Raw genomic sequence first — 17,645 nt, 5'->3', positions numbered from 1 at the left:
GTATTGTCTACAAATTAGTTACTGGAACACATCTGTAAATAATTGGAGTCTCCTAACATACAGTGTTACAGCAAAGCTCCCTGGGAATTCCACACACACACACAGAATCTGAAATAAGAGCTTCTGCATTTCAAAAGAGAAGCATAATTTAGTGCAGAGTGTTCAATGATTATAAGAACAAGGCCAAGATCCCCAAAGGTGAGCGGTAAATTTGTGTGGCCACACACAAGGTACAGACGTGTAGCACGTCATGGAAATTAAGCTCCTCTGAAGTATCTTGAGGTTTGTATCAAAACAGGGAAGCACTCCCAAGCAGGGCATATAACTTGGGTAAACTGTGGTCAGTGCCCAACTCTGAGTGTTCCCAGTACTTACAGAGACAGTAACAGAGCTATGTGAAACACTGAGCGAAGCAATCACTCTTAAATGCTGGCAGAATCTGCATCTCTAACAGGCTGAAATAATTAACACGTTGACACGGAAAGTTAAATAACCAAAATCACATTTTATTTATCAAATATAAGATTTTTGAATTTCAGAAAGGGGAGAAAACAATGAGCTACACTGGAATCCCTCATATTTGGCAGTTTAAGAAAGCACTTCCAGTTACAGCTGAGACCTTCAACTTTGCCTATAAATGAAACCCTTTAAATAACAATCAGTTACACAACCTGCTCACAATCAGCAGCTTATCTCACAAGATCTCTAATAACAAATTTTCTTTGTGGCAGCAACATCTCCAGCTGACTTCTACAGCGTTGACCAGCTTTGTTTATTCTGACTGTCAATCGCTCTTTTAAGTGCTTCGTCTTGCACTAGATCTGATTCTTTTACATCATCATGGCTACAGCCAATTTTAGGGCAGCTGTCAAAAAGAAAAGAGAGACTCGGGTAAATGAGAAGAATTGTATTAGTCAGATACAGGCTTTTAAACGACATCTGCTGTTTTATTGTATTTATCTGGGATTCACCCTCTCTATCAGCAGCTCGTTACCTCTTTTCCGCTTCACCAGTTCTCTGTTGGGAAAAATAAATCCGTTTATCTACAGCGGAGGGAATCAACAGCTGAAGGAAGGAAGAGGGGAGAGGTGGAGCCTCTCACCTGGGGATCGCTCTCTTGCTCCCTGTACACAAGCTGCCCGCATTAGTAAGGGTACTAACACTGCACAGAAACATAGCTGTGTTGCTTTCTCCCTTTGACGTCCTCTCTAAGCTGCAGGTAACTACTTCTTGCCCTATTAACCTGCAGTGGAGCAGTATAATCTTCACTGATAGATAAATAGGGAAATTAATTTCTAGGAAAATAGATAAAAGAGAAGGAGACTTGCAGGGGCTGACTGATGAATCAGGGAAACATCAAGTCGGTGTGAAAATTTGCCAGTCCTTTTATGAACTGAGAAAGCACAGAAAGGAGAGACGGGGTCAAATGAACAGCCTCTAAATGAAGATCAAATACAAAATGGCTTACAACCACTTGAGACAGTCAGAGAAAGATACTACTGTTGAAAAATATTCAGGGACCAGAGGTCATTTTCCTTTGGCAGTGGCCTAAACATTCACAGACCGTGCCAGTGGTCAGAAATCATACTTTTTCTGATTTTTTTCCCCTATTAGGAATAATCTTTATCTCGGGTGCTGAACTTATTTACATTCAGTACTCACAGCTTTTATTCCAGACGTGCCCACAGCTTACTGTGTTTGTCATGAGTAAGCCACTTAATTGCTCTGTGCCTCAGTTTTCCCATTTATCACCTTATTAGAGCAATAACTTCACAGATTAATGAATAACAAGTCCGAAGAAAAGCTTCCAAGGTTTGCTGTAAACACAAAGTGTTAGCGTGTCCTTCCACGCAGTGGAAAATTGTGAGCAAACCAGATGCATCAGAATGGCCTCAAGAATACGGCACGTCTGCCAGCACAAAAGCTGGTGGCTGTGCCTGTGCCAGCTGGAGAGCTGCTGCTCAGCCAGGGGACTGCCAAACACACCGAAAAGTAGCAGCACGACCAGGGTGGTGAGCTCGAATGAGGAACTCCTTGCATGCACTAGCCTGGCTTCCCACCACGGCAGGCTATGGTTTTTTTAAAGACTGCATTTTCTCAAGAAACGTTAAAATTAGAGCAAGTCAGTGAGATTGGGCAGGGAAAAGCAGGAAATCTTTCTTATTTTAGTTACAGCGAGGTCTGGTTAATGCTGGGCTTTGGCTTTTCTACCATGCTGGAGTAACTACTGTAACAAAAGGAAGGTTGCAAGCTCAAAACCCAAGATTAAGAACTGCCAGGATTCAGACTGCACGAATCAGTGCAGTTTGGGTATAACGTAGCTTTAAAGCTGGGCATTTTACAGCTTTGATGGAAGCTTTTACTCTTCATTTTCATGGTAGTAGAGAGTAGATCTTTTCCTGATGGATTTAACACCACAGAGAAATGTTTAGATATGGACATCCTAAATTCAGTTCCATATTCCAGAAGGTATTTTGTGTAGTGCTTCGGGGCTGTTGAGCACCTGCTTCAGAGCCTGACCCCGTCCTCCACAACTCTCATTTTGTCCTCTCCAGCTTGGGAGCTGTTTCCCAACTCCCCTTCCTCAGAGAGCCATCCCCATGGGTGCCTGATCTGGTAGCAGCGCTTCCCTGTAGCCAGGAAGAAGCGTGGAATAAGAAGTCCTGCTCCACCTTTGTACCCATGTGGAGGAGCGTGTGGAGTAACAGAAATGCCAGAGCTACAGATGGAGGAAGTCAGCTGATTGTAGCATTATCTCTGGAGAGATCAGGTTGATAGACTCTCTACAGACCTTCCTGAGCAAACTGAGTGTTTATTAAGATCACAACTTGGAAGTTACCATGAGGTCATTAACCCCCAAAACATCAAGCTCTAGCATTTTTGGTGTAAAAACAAATGTGAAGTTAATGACGACAGTTCATGACATAGCATGTCCACTCCATGTGCTCTAAAAAGTGTTTGAGACCTTTTTTTTCTCTTTTACACTTAGGTGTTGGGGTTCTTTTTGGAAAATCGAAACAATTCTAATTTTAAACTTTTCAAGGAGAATTTCTGGTTTAATAATTTAACTTTTACATGTTCTCATTCAACAAAATATGTCCTATGTGGAAAGTGGCAAGCTGCTTTAGTGCTATAAAGTCAGAATTATCTCACTGCACTGCAGTAAGAAGTACTCAATCCCATCTGATCATTCTTAAACTCTATACTACCTAGGAGACTGACTTTTATTATTTCTTATTTCTAATTGTATTGGAATATAACTGCAAAAGAGAGTGCACAGCGGAGACGTTTATTTTTTCATTAACCCTAAGGCTTGCTAAATAAGCAGCGGAAATAAAATGAGCAACTGGATTTTATGAAGCTTCTCTTTGTTGTTCACAGCTATATAAAATCTCTTTTATTCTGCTGTGCAGGTACCGTGAGTAGCTGTAACTTCCCCACACACTTCCTGAATATTTCCTTGCACATTGTTTTCATTAAATAGAAAAAAAAAGATCCTTCATGCGTACAGTACTAATGAGGAGACTGTGACTTGGGCAGACACTGAAGTATTACTTCCTGCAGCCTTGCCAATCCAAATACATTTCCTAGAACAAGTGGAGTAAAATTCCACTTACACAGCAAAGCAAATAGCTTTTCCACACATTCTTGTTAGCTTACCGGACTTTTTTCTTTTGCTGCTTTCGAGTCTGGATAATTTTTAGAATGGCATCTTGCTCATAGGAATGCCCACAGACTTTGTTTCGAACTGGCTTCTTCATTTCCACCTGTAATCAATAAGGTTTTATTTAGAGGAGCTGATAATGCCCATGAAAGTGCTTCTTATGAAATGTATGCGAAACAGCAGGAAGTCTGTTTACCACTCATACATTGCATTACACCGAGATTACGGGGTCAGGTCCCACACGGTGAACTGCATTGCTACTTATAAGGTGCTTTCTGCCAAACAGCGTTGCTCCTTTCTGATAATGCTTGTAATTTTTACTGCCTGGTTTTTCACAAGTATTACAGATTTGTAATGAACAATCCAAGGAAGACTACGAAATAGCTATTTCACAATCTGTTATAGTAGCAGTGATAGCATACCTGTGTAATGGGACAAATGAAGTTCACCTGACTCTGAGTCACAGCTATATCTTCATCGATTTGTTCAATGGCATCATTATCATTATTATCTGATTTAAGGCGAACTATAATAGGAAACAAGACAATTTTCATTTAATATTTAATATAGATAGCCAATACTTTAAAAAAAAAGCAAATAAAGTCCAGCATATGCCAAGCATTATCTCACAGCAATATCTACTATAGCACAACATATTTCTGCATCCACTCCCTATAATGCAAAAAAGACCATGCTACAGTAGAAAATAGTAGAAAATGTAGATTTCTTAATGGCAGCCTTTTTTTTTTTTTTTTTTTTTTTTCCGGTAGCTATTTATAGCCAATGTTAGAATGGAGAGCTGGGAAAGAAAGCAAGCTGGCCTAAATATATATGTAAAGACTTTGGTTTTCCCCTTTTCAAGTTCACCAAAGACCAGTAGCCTGCAGATGAGTACCCAAAATCTGATAAAAGATGAGGTGAAGCTTTTGGAGATTTGGCAGTCCTGCCCTCAAGATTGGTTGTGTCTGAATGTCACAGATGGGCTCGCTATACAGCCTGGATACACAGTATATGCTCTAAGAGGAATTTGTACTATTTATCATAATACATCATTTGTAAAGTGACGGCTCTGTATTTTAACAAGACTACAATTAGTGAAAAACAAAAGCTAGGGATGTGCTATTTGAGATAGACAACAGAAACGTTATTGGAGTCACCTTAAGGAGGTTACCAAAACGAAATACCGTCGTCTCCCAGAGCACACCTGATGGCTCGGGGCCAGGGAATGAAGGGCAGACAGGCAGGAGGAAATCCACCTTGAGCCAGAGATGCTGCAGGTCCCGGCCTCTGCCAGAACAGCAAGGCAAGGTGTAACTCTGCGTACCCACGGGCACGCCAGCCTGGGGTTTCATGCAGAAACTAATTAGTCAGAGTCAAAACGGAGACACCAGAACAGCTCAGGAGGGTGCCTTGTTGCTAAGTGTAGCCTTAATAAATGTCTACACGTTGTTTCATCTTTTCCTAACTTCGTCCTGTTATAGTGAATCTGGGCTGTCAGTGGAGCACATTTGTTTATCTTGCAGTGTTATCTGGGAATACAAATGAAGTTAACACCTGCCCTGTGTTTCCATTCCTTTGGGGGAACTCTGCAGTGTTTCTGCAGCAGTGCCCCGGGGTGTATTTCTCAAGGTGTCCCAAGCTGAACGGGACATTTTTCTCTCTAGCTGCACAAGCCAGTTTGCAAGGCAAGAACACAGGGTTCAGAGAGGACGAAATCATTCAGTGGCCTGAGTTTGCCTTGCCTGCCTATGAGGCAGAAAGAAACACAAGCCAACACCGAGGGTTTAAAGTCATTTTAGGATTTTGCCTTCTACAAAGTCCCAGCCTTGGCTCCCTTTCCTATCAGCCCATCTCTGCATCCCTGGTATTCAGTCCTCCACATTTGTTAAGGACCAGTGTTTCCTATCTTAGGGTCAGTCCCGCGTGCCTGTACAATGCCATCACCTTCCGGATGATAACAGAAGACATCACCCTTGGAGCAAGCAGAGTCTCTCACACCTAGCCTGGACGGAGCAAGCACATCTCTGGGTGAGGGACTCTTGGCATGGGGACTGCAGCCATCACTTCACCACAGCACCTCTCGCTCTGCCAGTTTTCTTCCTTTGTGTGTTTTTCTTCTTCCTTAAGAGAGCTTGCCCTTCTCTCCATCCCATACCAAGAGTTTCTCAATCGCTCAGGAAAGTTTCTGACCCTGGTTCCTGCAAATTCTTATGCAGGCAAGCACTGAGGGTATTCCTCTTTCTGTTAGCAAGCCCTCACTCAGTCAGTAGGGTGCAGATGCAAGGGGAAGAGAGGCTCAAATATCAGATGTCAGTAATAGCTGTACAGCTTTCATCTCCAAGAATATTAACATACCTTTATCTGATACTGACCCCCTAACAGAAGTAAGTATTTGCAAATCAGAAGGAAAAAGTGGGCAAAAGTTACCTTTAAATACTGAAACTGCAGTAGTAGAGACAGCAGAAAAAGACTTGCATCAGTTACCAGTTTTCTATTATTTTTAGACCGCTCATATATATGGGTTATTCTATCAAAAACACATAGTATTTTAAAGAAAATACAACTTTTTTCCTGTTTTTTTTTTTTTTTTTTTTAAGGAAGCTTTTGAAATACAAAGCAATGGGTGAAATCCCATTTAAACAGTAAGGCCAAAGAATATTCCCAACATTGGTAGGAGCAAGTTTCTGCACGGGCTGGTTTATGTAAATACCACACTGATTTTCTTCCTCTGAGTAATGCCAGCAAAGAACATGAGATTCAGAATTCCCTTAAATTCATGTATCTGCAAATTTTGACACACTGCAGCTCCAGCCTTTCCTGCTGAAAGCATCTGGAAGCATCCATTTCAGTGTGCTGTACTTTGTGTCACCTCATGAACTTGGCACGTACCCTCAGTGTGGCTGCACATTGTGGCAGCCCATCAAGTGTCTCATGTTTAGTGGCTGAAATAAGGTAAGTTGAGACCCATTCCTGGTAGGGGGGATATATTAATCCTCATGGATTCAAACTCTCCTCTTGCTGCAAGCTCATCTTAAGCACTTCACGTTGGGACTTCATTTGCAGTGAAGTAGTAGGGGAAGAGTAGGGCCCTGGTTTCAAGAGGGCCCTGTTTTCATCACAGCACAAATGAATAATTACTTGAAATATTTCCTTTTCATAAGCAGCTAATATTTTTAATAATAAATACATAAGTCTGGGATGATGCAAGTGATACCTCAAACATGTCAATAGCAAATTAGCATAAATCAGATAAAACACCCACAGATTTGTTGTTATTGCTTGATGTTCTAGATTACAGAAGGAGAGAGGAAAATAACTTTTTCAATTACAGTAAAATTTGCAGAGATGACACAAAAGAACAGACACACATACATCCCAAACTGGTCAGTAGGATGTTCTAAACCGTAGATCTACGCCTGTAAACTCACATCAGAAGATGTTTTTTTAAGGGAATTTTACCAAATGAAATGTAGAAAAGTTTCTAAGTATGACTTCTCTATAGAAAGAAGAAACAGGAACACCAAATCATGCATATTTCAGCTAAGTCAGGTTACATTTTTCTAAAACTGGCTTTTTCTTGCAAATTAAAACCAGATGCAGAATACACTAAGTTATTGTTCCTGAAATTCAGATGTTGCCTTAAGCAACAGAAGTACATACGTCTATTTTGGTACTCTAACGCATGACACTTTAAGAGACTTAAGAGTTTCTAGTTTTCTATCCCAGCCAACTGAAATCTGTTACGAGCGTGTTAACACATTTTCTATCTGGCTATCTCAGCAATGCTGTTTACAGGTAATTAGTGCCCACTGTTGTAATAAAACTGCATTCTCATAGAGGCAGCTATTTTTGGTAACACATCATAATGAATTTTGCAACTGCCAACTGTTTTTGACTTATTCAATTTTAATTAAAAGCGGGTTGTACTTTATATCTCAATCACTTTCATCTCTTGATAAAAAAGTGACTAATGTGCCTTAGCTCAGTTTTTTACCAAGTCTGCCGAGAGAGTGCGAACTTTTAAGCCAACTTTTTTAAAAAGGAGAAAACCATAGTGAAGAGGTATTACCTGCCATGTTGTGGATTATGTTAAGCGTGGATAGTACACATATTAAAAAATAATGACAGAGGAAAGCTCCTCTTTGTTGTCATTTCCACTTTTATGACAGACAGACTGCTGTCTGCTTGCTGCTTCCAGGGCTATAACAACGTCTTCTACCCGATTCCTGTTCCTCTAAGGCGGAGAAGTTTGCTGTAACCTGGCCACGAGTAAGTACATGTTGCAATGTGAACTTAATTGATTTCTTTCCTTTTGTGCTGCACCACTCTGCCTTCTCACCTGCCATCAGCCTGACGCTAATCCCGGAAATCAAAGCGTAACGTTAAGCATGCAGGATGGAGGCTTTGTAAGACTGAGCCAGCAGACAGACATGGTCTTGGCTCCCAAGAGGGTCTATTGTACTGCTGACTCTATAGAAATAACAGCAACTCACCCAGGCTGGGAAAAATCCTATCTCTGAGAGCTCCACGCAAAACAGGAACGTTGTGAGGGCAAGTCAAATGCCAAGTGCTCCTGCCAGCAGGACAAAGCAAATAACAAGAGGGAGGGAGCTGAAGGGCATCGCATCCAAGAGTTAGATACATCAGTGAAAGGGGCAGTGACTGGGCCTGGGCCGCTTCTAGCACACGGTGAGAAAGGGCCAAGGACAAGTCAAAAGGAGGGAACGAGACCCATCGCTGTTTTACACAAAACATGCTGCTGAGACCACTGGGGCAATGCTGAGGAGCAAGGGCAGTGCTCCTGTCGGTGTCCTGAATTTGGATCAGTCTTCGAGCCTGAGAACCAGAGCAGAGCAGCTGTGTGGTGTCCTGCCTCCCAGACAGATCCACAGCAAACTCTGCAAGAGGAATGAAAGAGAAGGGGAAGCACAGAGCAATAAATTCCCGATAAACTTTCCCAGTCTCTAGTTATTCATGCCCAAGGACTTCCTGAGTCAGAGGTAATAGCTTTGTACTTAATAGCCCCTGGAGTTTTCCTGCAATGAATTTCTCTAAACTTGGAAAGGGGAATTTAGGACTGGACTTTTCAGCTTGATTAGAGACAGTTATCTTTGCTAGAAAGGTTAGCAACAGTTTAATTTTCCTTGAAACTTACCGCAGAGGCTGCAGGTTACAGTTTAATTTGATTTTTAAAAGGGAAAATAAGGTGTGCAAGCTACAGCTGCAGTCAAAAAGTTCAAAGGCTTTCTGCTTTTGCTAGAGGCGAACGATAGTTTAATTTGCCAACCAAGCCAAACTAGGCTTTGCATTAAAGTACATTACAATTTGATTACTTGCTGGTGTTGCAATACACAAGTTGATCTAAAGAAGGTGGCCTCTAACATGTTGCTCCAGCTTGCAATAGCAAATTTACTTGCTCTTGTCCAGGCCAAGCAATTTGCTGTTAATCTACTGACAAGTCCTTCACATATGCCCCATTTTACACGTAATTTTGTAAGGAGTATATAGACGTGGACTTGGTCCACCCAAAATAAAATGACAGTCCTGTGATTATAAGCCATTCCGATTTTCCTGGAGTATGAAGAGTAATTTAGATGAGCAAATTAGCAAATTGTGAGTTTCTTTACATAATAGGAGTGGGGAAGGAAAGGACAGTATCCTGCACAAAGCAACTGTCCTCTACAAACTCCTTTTTAATGCCATCAAATTCACAGCTCATGTGTATTTTACCTTACATTGTCCCACTAAGCTGTAGGTCTTTCAAAATACACTTTTCCTAATGGAAATACTGTTCCCATTTTATCCTTTCACTACAGGGTAGAGCTGGCTGATGTCAGTTTTCCAGAATGACCTTATAACGAAGATAGACTATGAATTGATGGACGTGTTTTGGGACACTCAGTTACAGAGCTGGGAGCGAAGGAGACATAACAAGACTTGAAGTTAGAGAAAAATTACTGTCTAATCCATTAATGAATAAAATGTGACTACAAAACCCACATAGGAAAAAAAAAAGGCAAAAAAAAACTCCAGAGAATTGTCCCGTGAAACCTTCAACTCATGCACTATTCAGAGCGAGAAGCAAGACGTTGCCTTTGCCTTGAGATCTTGGGAAATTTGGCTTGCATGCAGCGGGAGCTGTGTCCCTAGGAATGTGAACAGAAAGTGTACCTTTGATTGTAAACCACGCAACTGGAACAGTTTGGTCGGAAAACAGAGAGAGGAAGCTTTCTTGCTTACTTTGTTATTGCATACAAACATGAGAAATCCACACTTCAAAGTCCGTGGATGACATTTCAAACAGCAGTTTCCTCATCCCTACAGTCTGGACTAGATCTGAAGAAGCTCCTGGGGGAGATGAAGCTTACCTAAAAAGATGTCATGGAGGCTCATCAGTAAGCTCAGAGGAGTCACTATTTCTGGAAAATCTAAGAAGGCCATACTCTCCCATCGTAACTATCATCACCCACAGTGACGTGCAAACTTAATAAGCAAGTTAAACACCAAAGGCTTGCTGAAAATAAACCCAACCGATAAACAGATTACTTAAACAACCAGGAAACTCTAGGTCTACATGAAAGGGTGCCAGGCATATGACTGCTGAGCAAAAGTATTAGGAATGCCACAATAAGAGCAAAGAAAGACAAAAACTGGAATATCTTTGAGGAAAAAAGATACACGGGCATAAGCTACTAAATTACAAGGATGTGAAAAGAACATACAGATTACTTGGGTCTTCTCTTTGGAATAAAAAAGGCTTAACAATCATGGCTTCATACAGTATACAGGCAATTTCCATGCTTCAAGAGCATCATTTGATATATCAGAGACTAGAAGGAGAATAACACACATGAAAAATGAAGAAGAAATTCACCCCACACACATGAAACAAAAAGTTGCAAAAGCTACAACCAGAAAAAAAAAAAAAAAGCAAAAAAAAAAAGCCCTACCATTTCATTAGAAGATGAACCACTTTCCATTACTAACATTGTGGTCAGAATCTGGAATGTCACTGATGCAATGCTAACCATCAAATGACATGAACATGTAGGGCTTGCCTACACAGGGAAGCTGTTGCAAAATAAGCGAGGGTGTGAATTCAGAATGCATTAGCTACTTGGCATTCACTCGCTGTGTGGACGCTCTTGCTCTGCACTAGGAGTGCCTCTTGGCTGTTTAGCCTAATCCACTTCCACAGTGGATTCGAGAAAGGCACTGTTGATGCTGGACAGGAGTGCTGAGAGGACAGCTGTCAGGTATTAACAGCAGCTTGGAGCCACATCCATTTATACATGAGTCCCTAGCAGGCCTTGGATGGTCTGTTCTGAAAATTTAATTCACATGCTCTCCGAACAATCCATGCCAAATTATCCCCATATTAGCCCCTGAGCAGACGCCATACCTACGATGTCTCTGAACAACAAGTAACGTCATGTATCTTGTAACCTGTATGATCGGAGGTGACTGTGAGCCTTTTGGGACATCATTTGTGCATTCCCGTAGTCATTCACTTCTGAAAAGCTGAACTGGTGATGGACTTTGATGTGAAACATGCTTCTGCTAGAAGACATTCCTGTGACAGAAATGCTCCATGGTACCTGAGGGGCAGAAAGCAAAGAGAGCTGTGGTTCTTCCCTGACTAGCCCTGCTGGAAAACATCTTCAAAAAGTCACCAAAATAATGCCACAGGACCCAGTGTCAGGAGAGCTGTGCACATAGTTTGTGTGTTGGGGCATCGCTAAGAATATTTATGAGGTACAGGGCGAGAAGGCATGAACCTATAACCCCTAAACACAACCGTGGTGATTTTGTGATGGCACCAACCATCTTTCATGGGAACAAACAGGTGCACGGTATCGCTCGTGAATACAGATGTGAGCTCGCAAGAAAGGAAAAGTGAAACTGAAGAGGTGCTGGGGACAAAAGATTCTTTTTCCTATCCCCCAAAGCCCAATGTCAAGACATTTAAAAGAAACTGTTAGGCAAGATATTTCATTTCAGAATGAATATGAATGAATGGTGAGAGCAACATTCGCAATTCTGCTATTAGTAATGCATCTCAGCCCTTCGGAGTGCTTTCAAGAACTCTTAACCACTTCAGAAATGAAATTATTTCGGTTAGAAATATACAGCGCCGAGCGCTTACAGTTGAAGCACCATACATTTCCACACAGCTCGCTGGCGTTACACGATTAAGATGTATAGAGAAAGAGGCCGTGCTGACGTCCCAAGCTTCTTCTATAGAAATGAATTTCCGCTGTATTTCACACCTCGCCATGAGAACTCAGTTTGCACTGCCTGAACTACCTCTGCTGAAACACCCCTGGGGTGGCCCAGGAGGTTCAGCTGCCCACGTATCGTGGCCATTCCTCCAGCGCCGTCCTGGGCCTCATGCCCGCTGCAGCCATGGCCCTGGGTGCTCGCTGGGACCCGCTCGGGGCCATGCCTTCCCTCAGGTTACCACAGCTGTGAGTAGTTTCCAAATGCATTCTTAGCAAATGTCTCAGCTCCGTGCTAAAAGCGCAAAATATAATACAGAAACCAGTATCTTCTAGTAATTGCACAATATCTGGTTGTTTACTCTGAGAAAACTATCACTTGTACTGAAGAACATGTGTTCGATTTCTGGTAAGTCATATTCATATAATCGTGCTCTTTTGCTAAAATACATGGGAAAATGAAAAAAAAATAACACCACACAACACTTAACATCATATCGAAACAAGTTAAGAAACAAAGCTCACAGCTATGTTGTTTTTTTTCTTTTGAAGAGGAACTTACAGATCTGCCATTGCTCAATCACAAAACTGCAAGGTTTTCATTTAGGTTAAGGCAGAGACATATTGCACGTGTGTGTACGAAGACATTCTGCAAAAACCACGCTGTGCACACTGAACAGATCTTCACTATAATAATCCTCAGTAAACTGTTCCCTGAAAGAAATTAAAAAATGTTGCCAATCCCAATTTATATAGCATCCTTCAAAACAATGTCAGGGGGGCTTGTGCAGCTAAACATAACGCTATCAGCAGTTAGGAACAGCTGAACAGTTACTTTTCTCAACCTGTGATTTAAGATTAGGCTTCTTGAATGGCAGTCAGTAGAAAAAATCTAACGCTAAAGACCAGAGCTATAAATATTTATGGATTATAACTGCAGCAACCTGGTAGCTTCTGATGGTAATTAGTAGTTAGCTTTAAAAACTGATCAATATTTATTTAAAATCTCTTTCTGCAGATTCTTATTTGCCAGGAGTATAGCTGGAAGAGCACATCATCATTAATGCTACATGCATCCGAAAAGCATTACCATTGTATAGGTGTCATTTACACAGCAACACACGCGCTTCAGACTTCACCTTGACATTTTTGCATGGTGCAAAAACCGGATAATGTGGAAATGGCTGTGCTTTATGGAGAGTGGGCAGACTGTGAGGGGCTTAACTAAGGTCAAGCATGAGGTCTTTTAAGCCCTCAAGGTTCCTCCATGTCAGCATTTTCCTCTCCTGATCAAGGCAGTGAAATGGGACAGAGAAAGGACTTAAACACCATCAGCATAAACACACAGCAGCAATAATATGAACAGCTAAGCAGGACACAGACAGCAAGGGAAGACACAGCTACTGTTGAATTGATGGGACAGCAGTGGCAGTGTCACTTGCACTTCATAGTAATGGCAATGTGAGCACACAGCTAAACCACGTGGCAGTTCTCATCTTTCTAACAAAGCTCACCTCTTCAATGTTTTATTTATTACCAGGATGGAGTAACATCGCTGTTGTCCTCTTAATGAACTATTAGCTTCCCTTGCAGCTTTTTGGCTGGCACATCAGCTCTAGCAGGAACACACTCAATCTCTTTGCGTGTGCTAAGATCAGGATTTGGTCTCTCGAAATAAATGCGCTGCTTAAAGAAAAAACAAAAAGCAAAAACAAAAAAGAATGCAACAGAGCTACCCTGTTTCAAAACTCTGAAGATAAGACATGGTCGGTGCTCGTTTTACATCAGAAATCAAGCACAGCCCTGCAGGCCAGAGTTAAGCTTAGGTCAGAGTTACTGAGACTCTCTAGTTCATAGAGGCAGTTCAAATTCCTCCTTTTCTACAAGTTTAGCTATAGCTAGTAAACCTGTGTGGGAATGGGGTTCAGCATCAGGGAGGAGTGGAAAATTTTTAAGGACAGATTCAGTATTTCCCTTATTCTAGGTTTTTATTTGCAGATGCCAGCACTGACAGCCATTTTTCAGGATCAAATACTGCCTTGGTGTGGCTTGCATGCTAACAGTAGAACAAGTAACACGATTTAGGAAATCTTTCATTAGATTAAGAAGCTGAAATAGCCTTTCCGTACAGACCACAAAGGGATGATATCCTTTAAAAAAAGCAACAGAAAACACTAGTCACAGGCAAAAGACACAGCTAAGCTCCCCGTGACGAAACACACTCAGCCTTAACCAAAAACTGCCACAGCCATGGACTTCCTAGAAGTGGCCTGCCAGTTTTCTCACTGCAAGGCTGATCATGATTCAGCATCCCGTTCTGTAGAAATGAGAACACACAAAGTCTCAGAAGGGCAATTCATAGGGCTCATCCTCGGAACAACAACTAATTCCAGCAGGAGGGTAGAGGGCAATGCAGGGAACAGCAGTGAGTCGCGTGCCCATTCTGTCACCATCGGAAATGATCCCTCCCGAACTTTCAGCTGCTTGAGGTGCCGTCCACCCATGGGTGACCAACGTGGCAGGGAAGAGTCACTGTGTTAGTGACACCCACAGGTATGCGGACAGGGCAGTCGTTCAGCAGTCAGCACTGCTCCCTGGGAAGTGACAGTCTTTGCAATCACGCATTCCTGGGTTACTACATTTGGCCTCTGGCTTGTACAGCGCAGGGCTTGAAACGAGGAGCTCGATTATCACTGACAGGGCTGATCTGGAATTTCAGGAATGGGTTGTAGTGGGTCCGGGGAAGCAAACAGCATTTATGAAGCGAAGAAGCACTCTATACCTTTGCCAACAGAGAATGTTATATTGCGCAGAGGTGTCGCAAGAGCATGCACACAGTGTGGGAAAAGTGCAAACAGAGTCGGTGCAGTAGGAACTACAGGGGTGATGACATTATTTAGCAAGGGGGGCAGGAAGGCAGAAGGAGTTCCACTCCAGTCAGCACCTGAAAATATGCTTCAGCAAGTTACTAAACAACTCAATTATAAGCAGCAAAAGAATAACGAGGCTGTAAGAGGCAGTCAATACTTTTTTTTTTTTCCAGATCAGATCCTGCCAAACTCATCTAACCTGCCTCTCTGATAGATTAACTGTCCTTGGTGGACAAGAGAAATCAGCTAACATATATATTCTCGTCTTAAATACGGCTTTTGATGTTCTCCAGATGACATTCTCCCAAGCAAACTAAAGGAATTAGTATATCTCTTCACCCAGATCCAAACCTGACAGAACAATTAAGCTTTCTTCTGATTACAGGTTCTTTTCTTCTAAAACATATCGCTGGTGTAGCAATGCCTAAAAACCACAATAGAGATCAAACGAGACTGTACAAGACAATATACGCGTTCATGAAAAGACAATTTCTTGCATTGTGGAGCTACAGTCTAAATAATCAGGACAGACAAGGAAAATATCTTACCAGCACTGTCAGAGATGGGAAACTGAGGCAGAAAAAGATTAAGGGCTGGATTTTCACATGAGCTCAGCACATTTGCTGCTGAGCTCGCTTGAAATTCTGTCCGTAATCAACAGCATGGAAATCACTAGATATTGAGCTCCTTTGAAAATCAAACTTCAATATGAAAATTTGGCCCAAAGGTCTTTTGAAAATCTACATCAAGAGGCTTACCCAAGGTCACCCAGGAAGTCGGTAGCAGGGCTGGGAACTGCGCTTACATCTTCTGACTCCCACTCTGGTGCATAACTAATGTCTCTCTGCCTTCTGTTTTAATTAGCTACAGGGAGATCTCAAACCAGAGGAGGCTTTTAAAATGAAAGGAAAGAAAACCCTCACAAGTGCAGTCAGTTTCCTCCCAGAAGTAGCAGCCCAATGGACTTCCAGCAACCCACATGCAGTAGGGATTTCAAACTTCTTTTAACAGGCTTCTGTTTCCCTTCAGGAAGATAAACTTTATGCTGTTTACTTCTCACAGATAAAGGGATTCACTGGAGAACTGTTCATTTTTTTCTATAATAATATTTTCCTTCTACATGTACTATGCCTCTGACCCATACAAATACTTTTGCAGTGACGAGGATAGAAAAAGGAAGCCTGCAGAGTGCAAAGGCTCCTAAGGATTAGTAGACAACCTCTGGGGCAAGGAGTGGAGACTTATGCGATTGCTTATTATTACTACATTTTTCCCTAGGTAGAGAGAGTTGTTTGAAGTGGTTTCCTTGCTAATGCAGTGGCAGAGCAAACTATTTACTTTGCATGTATATGTGGTTGCTTCAGTACCTCTCCTGCTGGTCCTGTGGAACACCTAAGATGCACTGTTTTCAGCAGTTCACAAGCTCCTGCTGGAACATCCAAATTCCCAACATTTTCCCTGGCTCTGGCAGCATCCGCAGGCCTGCAGACTCCCTAAGCATCTTCCCTGAGAAGTATTGTCAGAGAGCTACTGCAGCCATCTCAAGAACAGCAAAATATAGAAAAATTTAACAATCAAGGAAAACAAATGAAAGCTGGAGTAGGTGTCTGTAGCAACTTCTTTTAGACTAATACACTTTGCTGAAACCTAGATATGGCATTATGTTTTTCAAAGACAAAATAATTGGTTAGCGTTTCTGTTCGCATTTTTTACCTTCAAAGACTTTAGCCTACTTTCCTGTAAAAGACGCCGCCGGTTGACATGTCGGAAGAGCTCTTCAAAAAGTCATTTCCTCAGCTCTCTGACCCTGCTATGCTGTCTATGATCAGAGAAGACTTCTGATTTCATTTTGTGGTACTCTGGGTACCTCACTGATAAGATGCAATGAGAATTTTACCCATTGTTCCCAGACAGAAAGCTACACGTTGGCTAGAAATGAAAATTCTTGCTTGTGCTGATGGCTAAAGTTTCCATAAAAGAGGAGCTGCTAGATTCATTATTCCCTAGGTTTCTGTCTAAAGGAGGAAAAAATGGCTTGCTTCTTCCTTCCAACTTTCAGTCTTCTTGTACCTCTTTAGTGCTATTTTCAAACCTGCTGCCTTCTTCGGGGTACGTTCCTCTTGGGCTCAGAACGCTCCCTTCCTTCTCTGTCAAATGCACCTCCCACTTTTCTCCTTGATTTTTACTGCCGCAAAATGTGTCCAGCTGCCAAGCTGTTGAAGTTTAAAAACAGCTTTGTCTAGAAAAGCCAAGAAACACTTTGCTAAAGACAAAACATAATAGGTGTGTGAAGCTAACAGATGGTGGAGCGATAGAGATGGTGTCCAAGCCGCATGCTTGTTTCTACAGATTAGCTGTGCGCACAGTTTGTACTTGCAGAGCATTTTAAGATTCCTTTCAATCAGCAAAGCTATATTATTAGCTTTAGTTTAGCACTAGCTCAGGGATTGCTGCTGTTTCGACAACGGAAGTCATTACTGGGGGCACTGAGGGAAAGCCACGGGGCTCCCGTCCTTCTGGACAGCGTTTGTCATGGAAGGGATGGGGCACAGACACACGAAGTAAAGGGACACTTAGTGGGAACCAAGCGACGATGACAATCAAGGCAGCCAGCGCTGCCCAAGCAGAAGGGAAGTGGGTGATTTTTATCCGTAAATCACACAGTGCTCCGGCAGGTGTGGCAGCTCTCCCAAGGTCCCCAAGGGTAGTGCATGCTCACGGCCCGCTCCTGCAGGAGTCCTATCTGGCAAGTTCTTCTTTTATATCTTATCTGCCTCTGCTCTCACTCCACACCCTCTTTGTCTTTAACAGCTTTCTCATTGTCTCGTCTCACTTATCTTGGATTGCAAGCATTTTGGGGCAGAGAACACATCTTTATATAGCGAAGAGGCA

The 17,645-nt window shown here is 42.2% G+C and overlaps 1 protein-coding gene across 3 annotated transcripts in view; it reads right to left on the bottom strand.

Moving 5' to 3' along the window:
* Nucleotides 1-485: 485 nt before the first annotated feature.
* The window catches only part of NSMCE2 (NSE2 (MMS21) homolog, SMC5-SMC6 complex SUMO ligase), a 133,137-nt gene continuing 115,977 nt past the window's right edge, over nucleotides 486-17,645 (bottom strand). For 2 of the 3 annotated variants that reach the window (XM_068672643.1, XM_068672644.1), the window contains 3 exons: nucleotides 4,087-4,190; nucleotides 3,661-3,767; nucleotides 486-865 (listed from right to left, as the gene is read on the bottom strand). In XM_068672643.1, coding sequence (XP_068528744.1) covers nucleotides 751-865; nucleotides 3,661-3,767; nucleotides 4,087-4,190 — 326 coding nt within the window. In that variant the 3' untranslated portion in view covers nucleotides 486-750. Of the gene's footprint in view, nucleotides 866-3,660; nucleotides 3,768-4,086; nucleotides 4,191-8,157; nucleotides 9,839-17,645 lie in introns of those variants that run through there. The other variant, XM_068672645.1, reaches the window with a different exon arrangement.

The sequence above is a fragment of the Anas acuta genome, chromosome 2 (assembly GCF_963932015.1).
Source record: "Anas acuta chromosome 2, bAnaAcu1.1, whole genome shotgun sequence".
Lineage (NCBI taxonomy): Eukaryota > Metazoa > Chordata > Aves > Anseriformes > Anatidae > Anas > Anas acuta.
This window is presented reverse-complemented; position numbering and strand designations above follow the sequence as displayed.